This window comes from Protomyctophum parallelum, assembly GCF_964188405.1.
Source record: "Protomyctophum parallelum genome assembly, chromosome: 7".
NCBI classification, from domain to species: domain Eukaryota; kingdom Metazoa; phylum Chordata; class Actinopteri; order Myctophiformes; family Myctophidae; genus Protomyctophum; species Protomyctophum parallelum.
This window is the reverse complement of record NC_139705.1, coordinates 20,290,760-20,312,022: the sequence shown is the minus strand read 5'-3', so window position 1 is coordinate 20,312,022 and position 21,263 is coordinate 20,290,760. Positions and strand designations below refer to the sequence as shown.

At 40.9% G+C, this 21,263-nt stretch overlaps 1 protein-coding gene across 1 annotated transcript; it reads right to left on the bottom strand.

Annotated features, from left to right (window-relative positions):
• Positions 1 to 8,230: 8,230 nt before the first annotated feature.
• On the bottom strand, positions 8,231 to 19,480 carry pfkma (phosphofructokinase, muscle a). The gene is made up of 22 exons (XM_083769210.1): positions 19,295 to 19,480; positions 18,364 to 18,437; positions 18,152 to 18,229; positions 17,139 to 17,328; positions 16,595 to 16,760; positions 16,456 to 16,500; positions 16,178 to 16,286; positions 15,614 to 15,709; positions 15,421 to 15,513; positions 14,745 to 14,870; positions 13,744 to 13,808; positions 13,562 to 13,625; positions 13,229 to 13,375; positions 12,779 to 12,849; positions 12,572 to 12,659; positions 12,263 to 12,415; positions 11,961 to 12,125; positions 11,759 to 11,820; positions 9,483 to 9,594; positions 9,295 to 9,394; positions 9,047 to 9,152; positions 8,231 to 8,738 (listed from the first exon to the last, which is right to left on the bottom strand). Exons 1-22 carry the CDS (start codon positions 19,380 to 19,382, stop codon positions 8,444 to 8,446), a joined length of 2,493 nt encoding a protein of 830 aa, XP_083625336.1. The 5' UTR covers positions 19,383 to 19,480; the 3' UTR covers positions 8,231 to 8,443.
• Positions 19,481 to 21,263: the final 1,783 nt, after the last annotated feature.

The window sequence follows — 21,263 nt, the reverse complement described above, 5'->3', positions numbered from 1 at the left end:
TCACAGCAAACTCTGTTGCATCACAACTGGTGTAGGTATTGGATGGAGCCCGCACTTCACAGGTATAAAAAAAACGTTCTGTATTGAAATACTGACAACGTTTCGATCTATTTGATCTTCATCAGGTCATGTGTACACAAAACATACACTTTTATACTAAGGGAGTGCCCCCATCAACCAATCAAAACACCACATTTTGGTACCCCTCCCATCACTGCAGGTGTGACACGTCAACCCTGAGTGAGTAGGTGGGGACCCAGACATATTGATGTAAATATAGTCTGTTCAGAAATGTTAGTGCCTCTCATAGAGCTTGTAGGTGATGCAGGAGGGAAATGGGTCGGTAGCTCTTCGGGGATAATGGGTCTTTGCCAGGTTTAGGGATTGCAACCACTTCGGCCTTTTTCCAAACAGAAGGGATGGTTTTCTGTGCTATGCATGTGTTCAGCATCCCCACAAGCCAGGTCCTTGCGTTAGGTCCCAGGTGCTGTATCATTTCTGCCAGTATGCCATCAATCCCTGCTGCTTTTCCGGGTTTCAACTTTCCCATTGCAGTTTCACGTTCTTCTAAGTCGAAGGGTTTGGTTTGAGGGCTGGCTGATTGTGGTTGGTCTGATACCACTGTGCGATGGTATTCTATGTGAGTCGGTGGCGGTGTTGGTTACAACTGTTGGCCACCAGTTGTGACCAAGACCGCCACCGACCCACAGGAGAATACCATTGCGCAGTGGTATCAGACCAAGCACAATCAGCCAGCCCTCAAACCAAACCCTTCGACCTAGAAGAACTTGAAACTGCAATGGGAAAGTTGAAACCCGGAAAAGCAGCAGGGATTGATGACCTACTGGCAGAAATGTTACAGCACCTGGGACCCAACGCAAAGACCTGGCTTGTGGGGATGCTGAACACATGCATAGCACAGAAAACCATCCCTTCTGTCTGGGAAAAGGCCAAAGTGGTTGCAATCCTTAAACCTGGCAAAGACCCATTATCCACAAAGAGCTACCGACCCATTTCCCTCCTCTGCATCACCTAGAAGAGAGGCTGCTACTCCAACGCCTCTTGCCACTCATAGACACCAAGCTGACTAAAGACCAAGGTGGTTTCCGTCCTGGCCGCTCCTGTGCTGGACAGAGCTCAACCTCAACCAACACATTGAGGATGGGTTTGAGGGAAAACAAATAACTGGAGCAGCATTCAGAGATCTCTCTGCTGCCTACGACACTGTCCAACACCGCACAATGGTCAGGAAAAGCCTCCTCAACAACAGGCGCTTCTATGTCCAGTTAAATGACCAGAGGAGTAAATGGAAAGCCCAAAAGAACGGCCTACCACAAGGTAGCCTGCTCGCCCCCTCCTTTTCAATATCTACACAAACGTCCAGCCACTACCCAAAGTAGTAGTACTGGAATGAAATGATAGAACACCTCACACACACATAGTTTCCTTTCGTGGCTGTTTACATTCGAGGGTCGCCGGTCCTCTCGAACGGAACAGTTTAACGTCATGCCCAGGACGAAAAGATATAGAGAACACCAACATGACAAATAACAGCAGGAAGGCATGGGCCACAATCCACCGTCTTGGGGAAAAAATTGCTGATCAATAAGCCCCAAACGCGTTGCACTGCGACGCGTTTTGAGCTTGTACATCGGCTATTTTTGCTACAACAGTAATATGCAACGTGGCCCTCTGGAGTGAGAGTGGAAATATAGTGGACTGTGGAAATATAGTCTCTATCGTCAAAGTTGCCCACCCCCATTCTAAACACTACAACATGCAGAGGAGAAGTCATAACAGAACCATCTAAACACTACAGCATGCAGAGGAGAAGTCATAACAGAACCATCTAAACACTACAACATGCAGAGGAGAAGTCATAACAGAACCATCTAAACACTACAACATGCAGAGGAGAAGTCATAACAGAACCATCTAAACACTACAGCATGCAGAGGAGAAGTCATAACAGAACCATCTAAACACTACAGCATGCAGAGGAGAAGTCATAACAGAACCATCTAAACACTACAACATGCAGAGGAGAAGTCATAGCAGAACCATCTAAACACTACAGCATGCAGAGGAGAAGTCATAACAGAACCATCTAAACACTACAGCATGCAGAGGAGAAGTCATAACAGAACCATCTAAATACTACAACATGCAGAGAAGTCATAACAGAACCATCTAAATACTACAGCATGCAGAGGAGAAGTCATAACAGAACCATCTAAACACTACAGCATGCAGAGGGGAAGTCATAACAGAACCATCTAAATACTACAGCATGCAGAGGAGAAGTCATAACAGAACCATCTAAATACTACAGCATGCAGAGGAGAAGTCATAACAGAACCATCTAAACACTACAACATGCAGAGGGGAAGTCATAACAGAACCATCTAAATACTACGACATTCAGTCATAACAGAACCATCTAAACACTACAGCATGCAGAGGAGAAGTCATAACAGAACCATCTAAACACTACAACATGCAGAGGGGAAGTCATAACAGAACCATCTAAATACTACAACATTCAGTCATAACAGAACCATCTAAACACTACAGCATGCAGTCATAACAGAACCATCTAAATACTACAGCATGCAGAGGAGAAGTCATAACAGAACCATCTAAATACTACAGCATGCAGAGGAGAAGTCATAACAGAACCATCTAAATACTACAACATGCAGAGGGGAAGTCATAACAGAACCATCTAAATAGTAATACTACGACATGCAGTCATAACAGAACCATCTAAACACTACAGCATGCAGAGGAGAAGTCATAACAGAACCATCTAAACACTACAACATGCAGAGGGGAAGTCATAACAGAACCATCTAAATACTACAACATTCAGTCATAACAGAACCATCTAAACACTACAGCATGCAGTCATAACAGAACCATCTAAACACTACTCTGTTCACCTCTAGTCGATTATTTATTCAGCCACGGACCACCATTGTGAGCATAGAGTATATTATGAATAGAGAAGGCACCCAGAGGAAACCCTGAGGCGAAATGGACATAGTGGCCGAATGAAGGTATTGCAGCCTGGCCCCAAACACATGAACGCGCTGGTCCGTTGACTATCATTGTGCACGTTCACGACGGCAGCACGCTAGCTAGCTAACGAACTAGCGTGCATCCCAGAATGCTTTGTTCCTACTGTGTTGTGTTCATATATGTTACTACTACTACTTTATAAAACCATGATCCAGTAGCCGAATGGTTAAGCCGATGGTATGTGAACATCCGGGCCCGGGTTCACTTCCCAGTCGATGACCGAGTTTACTTTCTTCTTAACAAACACAACACTGTTTGTTTGCATCAAGTCGAGGTCCTTTATTCATTCCGTATCTGAGCCACGGGACCACCATTTTTAGGCTCAAATACTGAATGAATAATGGACCTCGACGAGAAAAGCTAAAACAATTGTGCTAGTTTGGTAAGAATGAAGCTAACTCTCAGTCCTCGATGGGGACTCGAACCCGGGCCCTGTTGTCTACTAGGCGCCGAGAGTAACCATTGGGCTACTGGAACACGGTTTTACAGAGTGGCACGAACATAATATATAAACATCACAACAAGTTAACATATAAAGTGATCACAGATGTTTGAACAACAACAACGTTAAGTATTAAATAACATTGAACGTACCTGCTTGCTGCGGACACGACGACGACCGACATGGTGACGTGGCAAAACAACACTGAGCAAAACCCCCTCCACGCGTCTCTTCCGTATTTGAGGGGGGGCGGCACTTCCTTCCGGGTATGACGTGAGGCCACGCCCGCGAGGACGTGGAGCTTTCTTGATTTGAGGGGGGGCGGCACTTCCTTCCGGGTATGACGTGAGGCCACGCCCGCGAGGACGTGGAGCTTTCTTGATTTGAGGGGGGGCGGCACTTCCTTCCGGGTATGACGTGAGGCCACGCCCGCGAGGACGTGGAGCTTTCTTGATTTGAGGGGGGGCGGCACTTCCTTCCGGGTATGACGTGAGGCCACGCCCGCGAGGACGTGGAGCTTTCTTGAGTAAGACCCGGAAGCGGGTTACGTCACGGCTTATAAATAGTCAATACAGACATGAGTCCCCTTCCTGGCAGCGTCCTCAGTGGTCTAGCGGTTTAGACACCCGACTTTGAATTAAACTTTATATAACTTCACGGGTTCAAACCCCTCTGATGTTTTTCTCAATCATTGATTCACAATACCAGAATGCACGTTTAATCATAGTACATAAAGCAGACAGCCCTGTGATGAAACCTTCAGCATTACATTACACTGCAACCCCACTGTGGCTATACCTTTTTATTCACAATGCAAAGTTATTGTACTCCTAATAATATATCATGGTGTAGTCTAGCTCTGGTTTGATTGATTGATTTAAATATTTTATTAATAGTTTGTAGAATTACAGTACATTTCAAGCACAAACTCAATACAAAGACTGTTAACTGTGAGTGGACGACCCAATTAAGCATTACACTTGTTTTAGAGGGTCCACATTGTTCAATTCATCAAAAGTCCACATTGTTCAATTCATCAAAAAACAACATTATTACAAACCTACATTATGTGGGATCCTGTAGCTTACAAACGGAGTGACATTTCTGGCCACAACGTGGGTGTCGCTGGGCTGTGGCGCTGCCAACTGACTTTTGTGTTTCCCTCTGCTTCATGATCACCTTTTAGTTCCTTTATTACAGCGAATCAAAGGTGTGTGAAATACTTCTGTAATTAATGACTTGCTGACTATCTCGCGATTTTAGCCTGGATTTAGTGTTCACGCCACATAGGCTATAGCCTACATTGAAGACCACATAGGCTATAGCCTACATGAAGACCCGACTCCAGCAGCAGAACTGACAGGTAGGCTACAGTAGCCTACCAAAAAAAAGCCCTATCTTGACCACAGAAACGCCCCTAAAAGACACGGTATCCTACCGTCGGTATACGTGTAACATAGTGTGTATAAATTGGCAGATTTTATTTTTTATTTTGCACGTCACTTTCTGACTTTCCAAAGGAAACGTTTTAATGCCTTATTGCTGTGTTGTTGGTGATTTGTGGATTCGTTTTTAGATCAATCAGGGATCTGTTAATAACGTAATACTGTACTGCAGTCTGCAGTTGTTCCCAAATCCACATTTGTTGAGCCCCCATTAGACCCCCATTAGACACTACTTGATATGTATCAAACAAATTTGGCTAATAATAAATTAATTAACATAATTTCAAACATTAAACCATTTAAACTTCTTCACCTGAACTGACCAGCTCGGTGAAATAACTCAGTACTCAAAACATGTTAATTTATATCAATTTTATTTATAACTGCCAATGTCATGTAAATGTACAACGCACAAAATGTATGTCACCATAACCAAACATGTATTTCTACTTGATAAACCTTATTTATTGGAAGACGGAGCACTTGCAGCATGTATAGATTTTGAGTCTATAATTTTGTTCTAAATACCTGCAAATTGACAAATTGTACATAACTCCTGTACTGGACGCTTTATCGTATAAAGTAAAGAAAATAAAGAACCAGACCACGTGATTAGACAAAAAGTCTCTGCAAAAAAAAAAACAGTTTCTTACCCAAACTTACAAGTGAAACTTCAGTAGTATTTAACCCATTCTGACCTGAGATCAGATTCATACGAGGTTTCCACATGGACACACACTGGTCTGATTAACCCATTCTGACCTGAGATCAGATTCATACGAGGTTTCCACATGGACACACACTGGTCTGATTAACACGGTTCTGAATGTGAAAATCTGACATAACATTTCTATGTTCCGCATCTAGAGCCATACTGTAAAATAGATTCCAGCCTCACAAGAACTATGCATACATTTCACCTGGGCTGGTGGTGATTCACATTAAATGCCAGCAAAGCCATCCATCCTTTAATCACTTGAAACATGTGAAATTATCCTTTACAAATGTTCAAAAACAGCCTCACAATGCTGTGTTGTGAGTTTGTAGATCAGCCATTTTTACAATTGAACATTGTTGTGCGACTAAGTGTATATATTATGTAGGATATATAAAATGATGTAACAATAACTGAACGACTTCTACAAACATCTGTCAAAGGCATCACAAATTTTAAAAAATTGCAGAGTGTGGTTGCCGCAGTGGCTTACATATGCCCCTCCCACTAGTATTGCCAGCCAATTACAATTTCAAGTCACGCCTTAGATCATGCGTAAGTAATTCGGAGGGGATTTAACCCCTGAAATTCATGTTTTTGCGACAAACGGTTACATTTCTCGCATTTGCGGCGCCCCCTATGGATGAAAATGGAATTGCTTTGACATGTGATTGAAATGTGGGATGGATTGGACATTCCGTTCGTGATTTATGGCATTTTTTGTGATATAGGCCCCTCCTACTAACTTCGGAAGACGATTACGGCCGAACGATACGCACTTTCAAAATTCTGCAGTTCAGTTTTAATTGGATGGGTCCAGAGATCACGTGTGCCGATTTCTGTGAGATTTGGACAAAATCTGTAGGAGGAAAAGCAAAAAGTGTGTTTTGGACAAAATTCAAAATGGCGGAAAATCTATCATGGCGGAAATGGGCGTGGCCTATATGGGGAGATGCGTCATGACCCAAGGAATCCAGGGAAAAAATATTTTTTATTTTACGACCTATGGTTCAAGAGTTATAAGCCAAAAGGTAAAGTGGGCTGTTATAGCGCCACCATGAGGCCGACCGATAAAATTTTAAGGTTAAATAATTTTAGGGATAATGTGGAATTATCCCTAAAAGTTTTGTAACTATAGTGATTACAGTCTCCGAGGAACAAATACTTGAATGTGAATTTTTGCCTTTTCCCATTCATGTCAATGGGGAAATTTAATTCACTAATAAATTCATATCAATTAAACTATACAACATTTCTCTTAACAAAATACAAGCACACGATTCCCGATTTTTCCGGTCAATTTGACATATGGCTCAAGTGCGTACAGCGTACAGTGTGGGAGGTATAAAGCGTCAAAATAAAGACTACTCCAGTGAAATAATAAAGTGTCACAGTTACAAGAGTCTGGTTGCCCATTCGGGCAACCACACTAATAACACACGCCGTGTCATACTCATATTGTATGAATCATAGGTATTGCACTGTATAAATCTTATGTATTTATTTTCTTAATTCCACAGTTGTTATATCAACTATATAGCTGGAAATGTGCGTGTCTGTGTGTTGTAAGTCGCTGTGTGTCTGTCTGAGGAATTGTGAAACTACTGTCGAAAAACAAGCGTGTAGCTCATAACTCTAAAGATTAGAGTAATGAGCTCTTTAGTTTAGAGTCTAACTCTAAACTAAAGATAGTGTGAATGACGTCGGCAACACAGACATACCTGTACTGTATGTGTAGCCAGGCCTACAGTAGTGGATAGAAGCACTTACTTGAATGGGGACATCACAGGTTGTAGTGTGGAGGGGTGGAGGGATGGAGATCTGCGGTAATACATTCACAAAAATATAAAATAAAAGTTGTTGACGGATTGGAACGGCCTACTGGCACTACTTGGTCCAGCAGTTTGCAAGATCAGCCACAAACACACAGACAGACAGATGCACAGGCATGAAAACATATATCTCGCCCACCTGATAAAACATATCTTGGCCGCCCTGATAGAAAATACTGGTCCCATGGTACAATCCCATTTGGATGCTGTTTGGCTGAGTGCATAGTTTAGTGTCCAATTCTTTCTCACTGTTTCTAACAATCACACCTATATGCTGTTTACCATGCATTGCGGCCCAAAGGTTATAGCTAAAAGGTGGCAGAAGGTCAAGTCCTCAGGGCACTACATACATGGCATCACAAAACATAACCAACTGCGACACAGTCTGCACCAGAAATGCCTGGTAATTTGATAAAATATGGAAGTGATTTCTTTTTAAAAATCATACAGTAGTATATGCAGTAGATGAAAATCTGTTGAATAGTTACAAATCATTTATTTTCAGTGAGCAACACTAGCCTTCACTTGAGTGCATTAAAGAGTTGATGTGCTGTAAATTAGTGTTCAGTAACGTTATGTCCTTTTTGTGTGTGGGTACTTCAGGTACTTTTAGGTTCTGTATGAAAAGCGGAGAGGTTCTTCCGTTCCACCTCTCTGGAAGTGTCACATTTCACAATTCCAGTGAATATAATTTAGGAAATAATGAAAAGAGATAATGAGCTATACATTGTTTAATATTTTTCCATTCACACAAGAAGCTGGTATAAAAATGGTTCATGGAACACAAAGAGCTGAGATGGAAATGTGGAATTGCAAGAGTCAATCAATTAAAGTTGCCATTAAGGAGAAGAAATACTAGAGTTAGAGCTCCTCTAACATTCAAGGTCACATTATTATAATCTTATTCCAATTGCTCCTTGAGATAAAGCTATTCTTCTGTCTTCTTCTCAACAGGCATCACCTTTTCTTCTGTCTTCTTCTCCATGTGCTCCTTGGGATACAATTGTTCTTCTGTCTTCTTCTCCAGGTGAACCTTTTCTGTCTTCTTCTCCAGGTGAACCTTTCCTTCCATCTTCAAAGGCATGTGCACAACTGGATTTCTCTTCTTGATCACGTGCTCCATCTCAGTGTGTTCAGTTGTGTCCAGCTTGATGTTGTACTTGGCCAGGATCTTCAAGATGGGCCTGATCTTCAGCCACCACTGGGTTGTGGGGATGCGGTGCCTGTGCCAGACAGAAGAGGGGGACAAACATTTAATTTAACCACGGCACCTGTGTTTGTGTTATGGACATTTGACAAAAAAAGGTGAACATTTTTGAAAAAATAGGCAAATTCTGTCAGCAAAAATAACACAATACGATATGCGTTGTATGCTTGTAGATTGTCTATTTCTGCTATTTGATGGACAACGAAGTATAGGGTTTGTTTATAATCTTCATTTCGCTATATGCATACAGAATAATCAGTCATCTTGTTTCTTACATACGAAATGCAAAAGTAGAGTATTTCATAGTGAACAGAGGAGTCTTACTCAAAGTCAGTCTCTGCTTTCAGATCAGCAAGAGGCTGGAAGGTGAGTGACCTCTTCTTCATGCCCAGGACACAGGCTGAGTCTGGGGTGTTAGCGAAGATACGGCCTAAAAACAAAACAACAACAACAACACAATAAAGTCAAAGAAAACCGGTTTCTGTTATGGTCCTCCAATATCATTACCTACAGAATCTCTTTTTGTTTACAGTAGATTCTGTAAAATGCATGTATTCTAAAGATCAACATACCATGTCTGTAGCATTCCTTCAGTTTATCAGTCAGCCACATGACAGACTTGGCTCCCATCTTTGTGGCAAAGTTTCTGTCAAAAGGCGTTGGTGTTCCACCCTGTGGAGGACAAATGACATGAGTTGTACGTGTGACTTCATATTATGGAATATAAATAGTTCTAAAAACAACTAGACAATTATCAAACCTGTTGCATGTGTCCCAGGACATTCTTGCGGCAGTCAAAGACGCCCTTGCCTTCTTCTGAATACAGGTTGAAGATAAAGTCAGTGGTGTAGTTGGCATTGCACTTCTCATTCCTGTCCATGGATTAATGGGAGAGATTATTGTTATTGTAAGTATATATATATTTTTTTTAAGTAAATTTTATTCAAAGAGTTGGATCATGTTCAGTTTACACATAAAGAGAATACGACTCTTCGTTTTTTTACATTTTCTCCCACAACTCCCTTCCCAGTCCTCCCCACCCACCCACCATCTTACCCCATTGTAAGTATAATTAATGTATGAAAGGAACCAACATCTACTTTAATATAAAAAAATATATATTGCGTTGTTAGCTCCACTAAGATCTGTTCAGCAAAATAGAAATGGACAGTGAATATCATTATATTATTACCGGTATATGGCATAGCAGTGGGCGTGGTTTTCTGGTTGCAGTGAAAAATCTCCAATATTTTTTTCCCATAGAGATTTACAAAAATATTTAAAGTTTTTATAAATAATCAATTATTTAAAGCCTAGAATCAAGCCACCCAGTTGATTCATGACCATAACACCTTTGATTTAGTAAAAAAAAAAGAAATAAAAAAAGGCATATTGCTTTAACAATGTGTCTGTCTTTTTTCATTTATTTTTTTCCTTCTTGGGACGCCAGGGTATAACCAGTGTTAAATTAATAAATAAATAAATAAATTATATGATTATACTACATTTAATAAATACCAGTTCAGCAGTTTTCATTTTCATTTTCAGAATCAATCTTTCAATCGGTCGATCTTTCAGTGGAACCAGAAAACCACGCCCACTGCTGTGCCCTATGACCTTAAATAAAAACATCATCATATACAAGTCCACTAAAAGTCACCATTGAAGTCACCAGAATGTGATTCTGTTGGTTCATTAAGTCCCACTCAGCATATCAAAAACAACAACAAAAACATTACTGCACTTCCAAGACACAAATGAAACATACTTACTTGTATAGAGCGTCGCAGTCCCTCCCCCTTTCAGAACAACGAGTGGCCCAGGAAATGAATCTCAATGCATTTTGCCCATAGGCTTTTCTTAAAGTATTTATTTAAAGACGGTTACGCCGCGGACAAAGCCAACTCGGATCGTGACAATGAACACAATGTTTTGGGCCGATCAAATAATTTATAAGAAGAAAAACAAAACAAATAGTGTTGTCTCCTGCCTTTATTTTATTTTTTTAAATATATTTCTTATCCCACGATTTTGTAAGCCATTTTTCACCCCTGTGTCAATTATCTAATGTGATCCTGGGCTCTACACACCCTCCACCAACCTAGTCCCCATATATGGGGGACAAGGGGAGAGCAACACATGCTTCCTTCATGCCTGAGTGTCCAAGTTGCTCCTTTATACCTGACAGGGGGGAGTTTCCCTGGTTGGACGTAGCGCGTGGAAGGAACACGTTATTCCAACCAGTTTTTCTTCTTTCTAATGATTTGATCGGCCCAAAATATTGTGTTCATTGTCATGATTTGTCACGATCCGAGTTGGCTTTGTCCGCCGCATAACCGTCTTTAAATAAATACTTTAAGAAAAGCCTATGGGAAGTTTCATGAGATATGGGACTATTTTTATTTGTATATCAAAGGATTGTTGTAACATTTTGTATTTGTACATTACATATGATATAACCACGAGTGTCAACAACAGAGTGTGGAGGGGTGTTGTCCAGGGGTTTTCTTTTTTTTGACTGCTAGGTGTGTTTTGTTTGTTTGTTCTTTCTTGTGTTTTTCTTTTGTGTAAGTCATGTGGATTTTGTATGCTTTATTTAAAATCATTAAAAAACTTTGATGACAAAAGAAAAGCCTATGGGCAAAATGCATTGAGATTCATTTCCTGGGCCACTCATTGTTCTGAAAGGGGGAGGAACTGCAACGCTCTATAGCATAATAAGATAATTAAGCTAAACAGTCACTAGTTCATAATAATGGGTTTTCCTGTTTTCCAGTTGCGTTTTCAAATCAAATTGTGTCATTTCAAAGTTTCAAAGTTTTGTCAAGCTAATATAGGATTGTGTAGGAAATTAGAAGCCACTACAATATTTATTGCATTATAAAGATTTCGTCTATGTAAGTGCAAAAGGGCCCTGTTCTCTGCGTGTACAGGTACACGAGTGCGAGTACTGCAGATGATCCTTATAGGCTATAAAAACAGAGAATCTAAATTCATGTTGATGAATTCTACGGATGAACAGTAGATTAATCTAACCTGAGAATCAAACCTCTCTTCACTGTTGTCTTCATCTTCTCCAAAAGGTGCATCACATTCATCTGTAAACCAAATCCATTGATCAGTGTGGGAAAAAACACATCTACAGTATGTTACTGTTCAATGAGACAGGGGGCTCACTCATCCTATGGAAATTGATGAATAAAGTGTCTGGTGCCTCAAAGAAAGAACATCATCTCACCTCCAAGTCTTTAATTGAAAACTTCTCTTCATATATGTAGGCAGCATCAGCTCCTGCAGCCAGGCCTGCCATGGTGGATAGGTAACCACAGTATCCACCCATTGTCTCAATGAGAAACACACGACGCTTGGTGCCAGCTGCAGACTGCTTGATTCTGTCACAAGTCTGTGGCAAAACATAGTGTTTAAGTCATATTTGCATTGTGTGTGTGTGTGTGTGTGTGTGTGTGTGTGTGTGTGTGTGTGTGTGTGTGCACGCGCACGAGTGCATTGTTTGAACCTGTGCATTGCTGCAATACGTGCCTCTACGATGCAGTTGAGGGCAGTGTCAGCACCAATACTGAAGTCGCTACCAGGGACATTGTTGGAGACTGTGGCGGGGATAACCACCATAGGAATGCACAGCTCCTCGTATTTCTCCCTAGCCTGGACCAGCTCCAGACCTCCCATAAAGGCCTACAAAGCAAAGGAAGAAAGGCAGAAGATGAAATTGTGTGGGTTTTTATAAAAGGAAATGAAGGTCACAGGCTACCATTGTGAAATTAATTAAAATCTTCTTAATATAGAGCAAGGTTATTACATGCTTGATCAAGATGTTGATGGTGACCTTACCTCAAAACCACCAATAATCACCAAAGAATGAATATTGTGCTTGGCAATATTCACACTGATTTCCTCCATCAATTTACCTGGCAGAGATCTTTGGACAAAAGTTAAAAGACAAAGACGACAACAACAACAACAGATTAGATGCAGTACAAAAGATTTTTCTTTTTACCCAAGCTATAAAGGAAATTTGTTGAACAGATTGCCGTTTACCTCTTTGTGCCCAGCATAGAACCTCCCTTTCCAATCCAACCACTCACTCCAGTCCAGGTGATGGGTTCAATCTGTGGAGATTGAAAATTATACAAATAGTAATACAACAAAAAAACAACATACTGCTGCTGCTGCTGCTACTACTACTACAGTATTTCATCAATGTATCATTTGTAATTTTTTACCTCATTTCTTATACTTCTTATAGTCCTTATAATAGTAGCAAATAATAATAATAATATGAATAATATCACAATTAAAATGGCCTTAATGTCTCCTATACGTAAATGTATCAGAGTCTGTGAGCTACACAGTAAAGTCCTAAGCTCCACATGGTGTACTGTACAATTGGACCTTTTTGGTCCACCGGGACTTTAGGGTGTTAGATGTCGTGTCATGTGTGTGAATTAGAGAAGGTAGCGGCGCACGCACGCACACACGCATACACACCTGTCCATGAGCGAGACCATCAAAGCCATCGTGGACAGCCATCATGTTGTGTCCCTGAAGGAGACCCATCCTCACGGCTGAGCGGACAGCAGCGTTCATACCGGCACAGGGAGCACCAACATTCACAATGGCTACGTTGATGTTGCTCTGACAGGGAAAGACATGCACATAAGTTCTCTGAGTGAGTGAGGTTGTGGGTGCACCATTTTGATGTGTCCTTCATTTGTTCACGACCCACTCAGTCACTAGATATTTCAAATAATGTGCTTTACAAGTTCTATGATAGAAGATGAGAATTCCATCTTTATGATTTAATCTGTTAATGTTCCTCACCTTAACATCTGGAGGGTTGAGGTGGGCCAGCAGCTTGTATGTGTTCCAGTTGTTCTCGAAGCTCCTGCTCGTCACAATTATGGTGCCATGTTAGTGTTTAATGATGGCCATTGACAAAATGAAGGTGCTATGACACAACCAATAGAATATAGAAATATTAAATATGAATGGTTATTACATACTTTCCCCTCAGCTTGATTGCATCTTCAAATCTGCCTTCCTGCATGGCAGCAGTGACATCCTTGGTCTATCAAGGACAGAGGGAGATTGCGATTGTTAGTGGGAGAAAGATATCCCTGATACTTTTAATCCTACTGTATATTGGGCATGACTTTTCGGCACGACAAGTGGTTAAAGGACCATACCGAGATCAATACATTTAATTGTCTAGTATCCACAGCTTTGGCCATATATCATACTCTCTCTTTAGCCCAGCACCCACCTGTCGATGTGCGTATTCTATGTCCTCTCCATATATACATACCCCATAAAACATTTCCCTGATAATTTCATCCCATAATTGAGTAAATGTTGGCTAAACATAGTGTTTAGCATTTTTGTTCTTCAATCAGTCTTTTCTCCTGGGATGAATTTTTGGGATCATAGACTTTTCCAACGCTTCCTGCAAAAAACAAGCAAACTATATGGTATGCTTTTGAAAACGATCTGCACTCTGCAGTAATGTCAAGTAAACTGTAAGTCATGGTCAATGGACTAAACATGTCAGACCACTGGGATAGGCCTTTAAATGACATTTTAAATGACATTACCAGTGTAAATCCTCTTAACCACTTAAACCCTATACTGTACTTTGTTGACCAGTCCCCCAGGAGTCTGTACTAGCCCCCCCTTTCCTTCGACATTATCTTTATCGAAAATAGCCCATCTACAAACTTACAACTTGTAGATCTGCAATTTTCACAGAATATTCTCCCCACATTAGGGACATGTCTAGGATTGATTGATTGAATACTTTATTAACAGTTTGCAAATAGTAGTGGTACGATTATACAATGGTGCTAAGAGGATAACACAAAAAGCCCTGAGGGCTTGTTTCCATTGTGGTCCTGTCTATTTAATTAAATGTGGTTAATTAAAAGGATTTAATCAGAATTCATCCTGTATAAAACAATGTCAGCAAGCACTTATTAAAGTGAATATAGCCTAAAATACGGCAACATACCACTTGCACACATTCCATGAGGGGCAGTCTGACAGCTTGGTTTCCTGACAGGCTGACAACAGCGGCAGGGGTTTCTGGGGTGGCCTCGAGCAGGGCCATCACAGCCTCCACACCCATTCTGCTGCCCTACACACAAACACACAATACACACACAAGAATGTATGAATTTGTGTGAGTGCATGCGTTTGCAAGGGTGGACGACGATGTACTCACATTTTTTACTTAAGCAAAAGTATAAATACCACAAACCACTATACTTAAGTTACAAGAAGAAGCCCTCTACTTAAAAGTATAAAAGTATTTGTATGAAAATAAATTACTTAATGTACCAAAAGTAAAAAGTACTCGTATGTAGAAGAGTGTTCAAAATGTATAACAATATTTTGAAAATAGCAGATCTGCAAGCTTCTCACACGTCTCAGATCCGCTATTTTCAAATAGCCAAAGTAATATAGGGATGAATTGGTTAATGCATGTGTTGTCCTTGCTTCTGTAATTAATTGCTCTGGATTAAGACTATCTGCTAAATGTCTAAATTGTAAATCATAAGCTAATAATCAGTAGAAGTAAATGTACTGTAAATTGAAAGTATACTCCAGTAAAGACGACTAAAAATACCTCAAAAATTGTATTTTGGAGATGTCTTATGTTCTGTGATTCTGGAGGGGAATCTTACCAGGATTCTGTCAAAAGCAGAGGGAGTGCCACCTCTCTGCACGTGTCCAAGGACTGTGACGCGAGTATCAAAGCCAAGCTTCGTAGAAACCAACTGGATGCATCCAAAACAAGACAAGTATTTAGTGTCTATATCATTATTTATACAACATCAAATCTAAATTTTTACCATGTTGACAGTGGCAGCCGCTTACTGTTTTGATCTGCTCAGAAGTAATTGCTGTGCCATCTTTGGCAATGGCACCCTCTGCAACAATGATCACATTCAGACGAGAGCCCCTGGCCCTTTGCTAAAAGTTAAAGGAGAAAATTACATTTCATGGAATTTCATGTTTCATATTGATATATATGTGTGAGAAGATGCAATTAACCACTTCGCTCAGGGCCCTCATCCCATAATAATGTTATTAGACATTTTTATTATTTTGATAGACATTTTAAAATACCGGTAGTGAAAACACCCAATCTACAAGCTCACAATGCGTCAATGTAGAATTTGTAGATCGTCTATTTTCACAATTTTAAAATGTTTTTCAAAGGATTAGGCATAAGGGATAAGGCGCCGTGCAAGATAGGGGCCCTAATGTCTTCACAAAAAGCCAATCTACAAGCTCAAAACACGTCATGGTGCAATGTGTGGCGAGCTTGTAGATCTGCTATATTTGCCAAATGTTCGCCCCCAAATGGGGACACTGTGTTTAAGTTGTTATAACACCTCGGCTCAACAATCGGCTGGTTATTGATAACCTGAAGCGTACCTCTGCCAGCCTCCTGCACAAGTGCTCCTCCCACTGATCCTCTGGGGGCATCTCTGGAATGAACACCCAGTCAGCACCGCAAGCCAAGGCTGTTACCAGAGCCAGGTAACTGGCACAGAAAACACAGGTGTTTTGAGCACAGATATACAGTGCATGAAATGTTTTTCTTACCATGCATACACGTCTGATGATAATACAAACACAACTACCTAACAGAGCATGCTCAAAAAACACTCCAGATTTTGCTGCGTAAGATAGAAGCAAACACACATACTGACCCACAGTGTCTTCCCATCACTTCCAGGATGAATGTCCTCTGGTGGCTGTGGATAAATTAAAGTTTATCAATGTAAGCCAGACAAAGAGCGAACCTTTTACCTAGGTACATGTGTGCATTAGGCTGTATGCATCACCTACCTCTGTGCGGTCGTGGTGATAGCATCTACTACCTCCATGATGCGGTGCAGAGCGGAGTCAGTGCCAATCGTCATGTCAGTGCCACAGAAGTCATTGTCAATGGAGCCAACCATGCCCACGATGTTCAGGTGAGAAGAAAGCTTGACTTGTTCCTCTGTAATTTCACCTGGTAGAAAATGTACTGCATTAATGATCAAGTTCTGGATATTGTGTGTTCAGGCAATAAGGAGGAGGCAGCAGCGAGGTATGTTTATGCTACATGTCCAACAAGCAGGGGACTGAAATTAACTACTTGAACCCTATAGCGCTCCTATTCTGGGGGCGATCTACAAGTGAACTTGTGATGTGTTGTCAGCTTATATATCTGCTAGATCTGAGAGAAAAAGGAGGGCTCCAGCTCAACAAAGTATATAGGGTTTAACATACGTTTTGTACAGAATAGATCGTATGTTTTTGATTACATTGTTTTTAAGGTTTGTAACCGCCTCAACGTAAGCAGTTCCAGTACACAGCCTATTCCCTGCTCACCCCGTCTGTCGCTCACCTTTTTTGAGTAAGTCAGCCAGTAGCCCACTCCACTCAGTCCTGAACTCATTGGCACCAGTCAGACTGCCGTCACCGCCAATCACACACAGGTTGGTGATGCCCCGCTTCACCAGGTTGCAGGCGCCCTTCATACGGCCCTCTCTGGTACGGAAGTCGGCGCAGCGGGCGCTGCCAATGACAGTGCCTCCCTGATGCATAATTAAACGGCGATGTGGGGATGTAGTTATTAAACCATTTACAGATCACACAGATAGAAGGAGGGGATACTATGAACACTGCTGTGTTCTAGGATTCTTATTAATATTTACTGTTGAGGATTCTAATGTCCTCAGTCCTGCGTTAATCTAAGACATCACACCCGTGTCAAGTGAGGGGCGCTCTTATCATCATACGTCATCATACATCGTCTCATTCCGACCAATCACAATTTCACATCTCCCATCATCTCATTCCGGCCAATCGGAATTTGCGTCGACCACTTCGTCTTCGAAGTTTGTGTTTACGCAATGTTTGTGTTTACGCAAACCCTCAAAGCTGGACATAGGAGGGTTTACAACAATGAACATTTACGCCGATTCGGTTTTATAGAAGCTCGATTAACAAGCGTGTTTACACAACATACTGTGAGTGCTTATGAAGGATTCTGTAAATGTATATGCTAGCAAGTTTTAACACACTGGTGAAACTGAACTCTTGCTGCCCACCTCTTGCTGTTCATAATAAACAACACTGATGAGTCATCAGTGATGACATAAGTAGGCAGCATCACAAGCTTTGGATATGTATGCCCTCCCCTGTTGACTTAGTCGGCCACTAAATATAGAAATGATCGCTCCATGCATGTCCCATTCTCATGTGATCAGGTTTAGTATCTAAATATATATGCACATTATAATTTCTCGACAAGGAAAAATAATCAATATTTGACTAGTTCAGGACGGTTCAGGGTGTACTCTGCAGCGTACATTTCTCTGACTCTCTGCATGTTTAATTTATAGTGGCCATACTCACCAGCTGCAGCATCATGGACACACTCTCCCATGTGGCAAGGCGAATGTTGTCTCCGCCATCTACCAGCCCCTGGTAACCCTACAGTACATAGCACACCAAAGCCCCATTAACATCAATGTGCTAATAAAGCAGTGGAGATTCCAATCTATACCCATGTGGCCTATTTTATTTGAAATGAATAGGCCACATCACCATGTTACTTGTAAGTATACCTCATGAACAAAGTAGACTTTGGCTCCTGTGTAGAGACCAACGCGGACTGCAGCCCTCACAGCTGCATTCATGCCTATGGAAAACAATGGAATTTTGGGGGCATGATCAGTGATGATGTTTAAGGTTTAATCTAAGATACATAATATAAGACTTTTGTGTCAACAATGTGTCAACAGTTCAACAATCAATACAGTAAAGGAAGGCCTACACAGCTCGATCCAACACCGATATGTTAATGGAGATATGTATAGGACTGTAGAACGTATTTAACCTTTCAGTGACCCCTGACCTAATAGCCATAGGAAAGCACAGAAAGTACTGCCACAGCTTGTCTGTGCACCACATCACCCATGGTGAAGGCCATAGTGTACGTTTTGTGTTGTGGCAGTATGGTATGGATAACAGCTGTAGCAAGGGGCTGGCCTATTCTTCATTCCAGAAAAAGGTCATTGCTGCTAAACTTAGCCACAAAGAAGATCAAGAAGGGGAGATATACACAGTAGACTCAAATGTTAAGGGTTACGATTGGAATGATCTGGCAATGATGCCACAAGGCGAGATGATAGGAAATTGGCTATGAGATTGAGACTGTACCCATTAATCGCTATGGATATTCAATTGATTTACCACTGGCTTTTGTTAGCTTGGTATTTGGATTGTTGTTTTAAAGATAGCATAGCAGTATTATGCTCCCAGGGAATTCCACCCTATTTTTGGGAGTTATTTCCTTTATCACCTTTAAAGACATGTAATGCAGTCTACAATATCGTATTCTATGTTCACTCCAGATAATATGCAATATCCATCAAGCACTGACATAATACTTTCTTTAAATGTCATTCAGGCAAACCATTATGTACCTCATGTGTTCTGAAGCCTGGAGAGGCTTGGTTTATTATTCATCAACCTCAGTTACAATTTTTGCCTTACCTTGGGCATCACCTCCAGATGTTAGCACGGCAATGGAACGTCCAACACCCATTTTGGTGGGGTCCATAGTTTCGTGACGAGGGTCCATAGTCTTGGACACGTATCTGGTGGAACCAGACAGACTGTTAGCTGGAAGAAAGGACAAGACAAAGGGAAGGACACTTCCTTCGCTCTCACTGCTTCTCAAAGGAGTGACGGATGGAGACTCTGGCTTTATAGGCGACTGTTGTTGATCCTGTCTCATGCCCCCACATCCCCCCACCCCCCGTTGACACATTCTACCAGTCACAGACTGAACTAAATATACATTACACTACAACCAACTACTGTACAGTGGACACTTACACAACATGATACAGCGAACATGCAGTGTGTGAACAGTTTCTACACTATTTCTAACTGGTACCTTAATGCATACAAAACTGTATAACATAATAGTTGGTTTGTATTTTTATTTGTAAACAATACCTAGGCTATAGAATTCCCTATAAACAAGAATGAAGGATCTCGAGGATAATGCCCTTTAACATTTAGTTACTCAACTGCAATATAGTGTATAGGGAACACAGCTGTAGTGCCACACCTACTATGCTACCATAAGGATACAGTGTCACTCACAGGGGACATCATGGTCCTCCTACTGTATCTGCCACCTTTTTACATGAACATTTGATTAGGATTCCACAAGAGAACCTACACATTGATGTTTTTTTTTTTTAATACTGTTTTTATTAAGCATTTTTTGTATGACAACATCAGAATATTATCGACAATGATGAGTAGTTCTGTTAAATAAAATGAAAGAAATAACAGGCAATGTAAATGTTCCATGCACATACAATACATAATAACATATAAATGTGATAAACATGAAAAAACAAAAAACAGTTAAACAATGACAAGTGTGAACAGACAAACAAAACAGACACTCTTGCTCTCAAACTTTCCCAACATGTTGTTGTAAATTAAGTGAATTACAGACACTTTTTTTAAATGAGAAAAAATAAAAGAAAGAAAAAACACTCTTTTTCTCACTTTTTTCCTTTTTTTTTCAATTTTCTATTGCGCTATCTATTGTGTAGGAGGGGTTAGCGTGCACCTATTGAAATATTCAATGAAGGGTTGCCATGTCTGGTAGAATCTATCTTCACTCCCTCTCAATTCAAACTTAATCTTTTCCAATTGTAAGTAGTGCATAACATCTCTCATAAGTGAAGTGTGAGTCGGAACCTGTGCTTGTTTCCAATTCAACAGTATCAGTCTGCGAGCCAGTAGAGTCACATATTTCACCATGTTATATTGGAAAGTAGACAGTTTGACCCCGGTCCCCCTGACTCCCATAACTGCTGTCAGTGGATCCGGGTCAAAAGGCCCGCCAACAATGTCTGACAGTGATTTAAATATACTTTGCCAATATTAGTTGTAAACTAACAATGTTAGTTTAGTGCAATGCCAGAACATATGAGCTAGAGTGGCCGGCGACTGGCCACATCTGTCGCAGGCTGGATTCACATTTGGATACATTCTGTTGAGTTTTTCCTTTGACAAATGTAACCTGTGTAATATTTTAAACTGTATAAGACCGTGCCTGGCACATACTGAAGAAGAGTGCACAAACTTTTGAGATGTAGACCATTGCTCGCCAGTGATAGATATTCCTAAGTCGTTTATACACAATGATGTTTGATTGAGGTCCTTCAACAGCATGATAGAGCATATTGACACGTAATGTTCATGAATCATGATACTATAGAGCTCATGGAGTTAATTTGTGTTTCCTTGGGCACTTGCCATCTGATCTAGAACTTTAGGTTTGGCACAAGGTCCAAGGACAGATGTTATAGAATTAAAGACGCACACTCACCACATGGCAGATAAATGTGTGGTAATCTAATTCTAATTAACAAACCATCACCAATTAACGAGAATTGACACCTGGCAATCTCCCTGCTCAGCACTGAAGCCAGGT

Bases quoted from the DNA above. Each gene is read 5' to 3' on its own strand.
- pfkma (XM_083769210.1), bottom strand. From the start codon at position 19,382: ATGGACCCTCGTCACGAAACTATGGACCCCACCAAAATGGGTGTTGGA. The intron at 16,761-17,138 runs GTGAGCGACAGA...ATTTTCTACCAG, and splicing joins GGCTGACTTACTCAAAAAAG to GTGAAATTACAGAGGAACAA. The intron at 16,501-16,594 runs GTAGGTGATGCA...ATTTATCCACAG, and splicing joins ATCACCACGACCGCACAGAG to CCACCAGAGGACATTCATCC.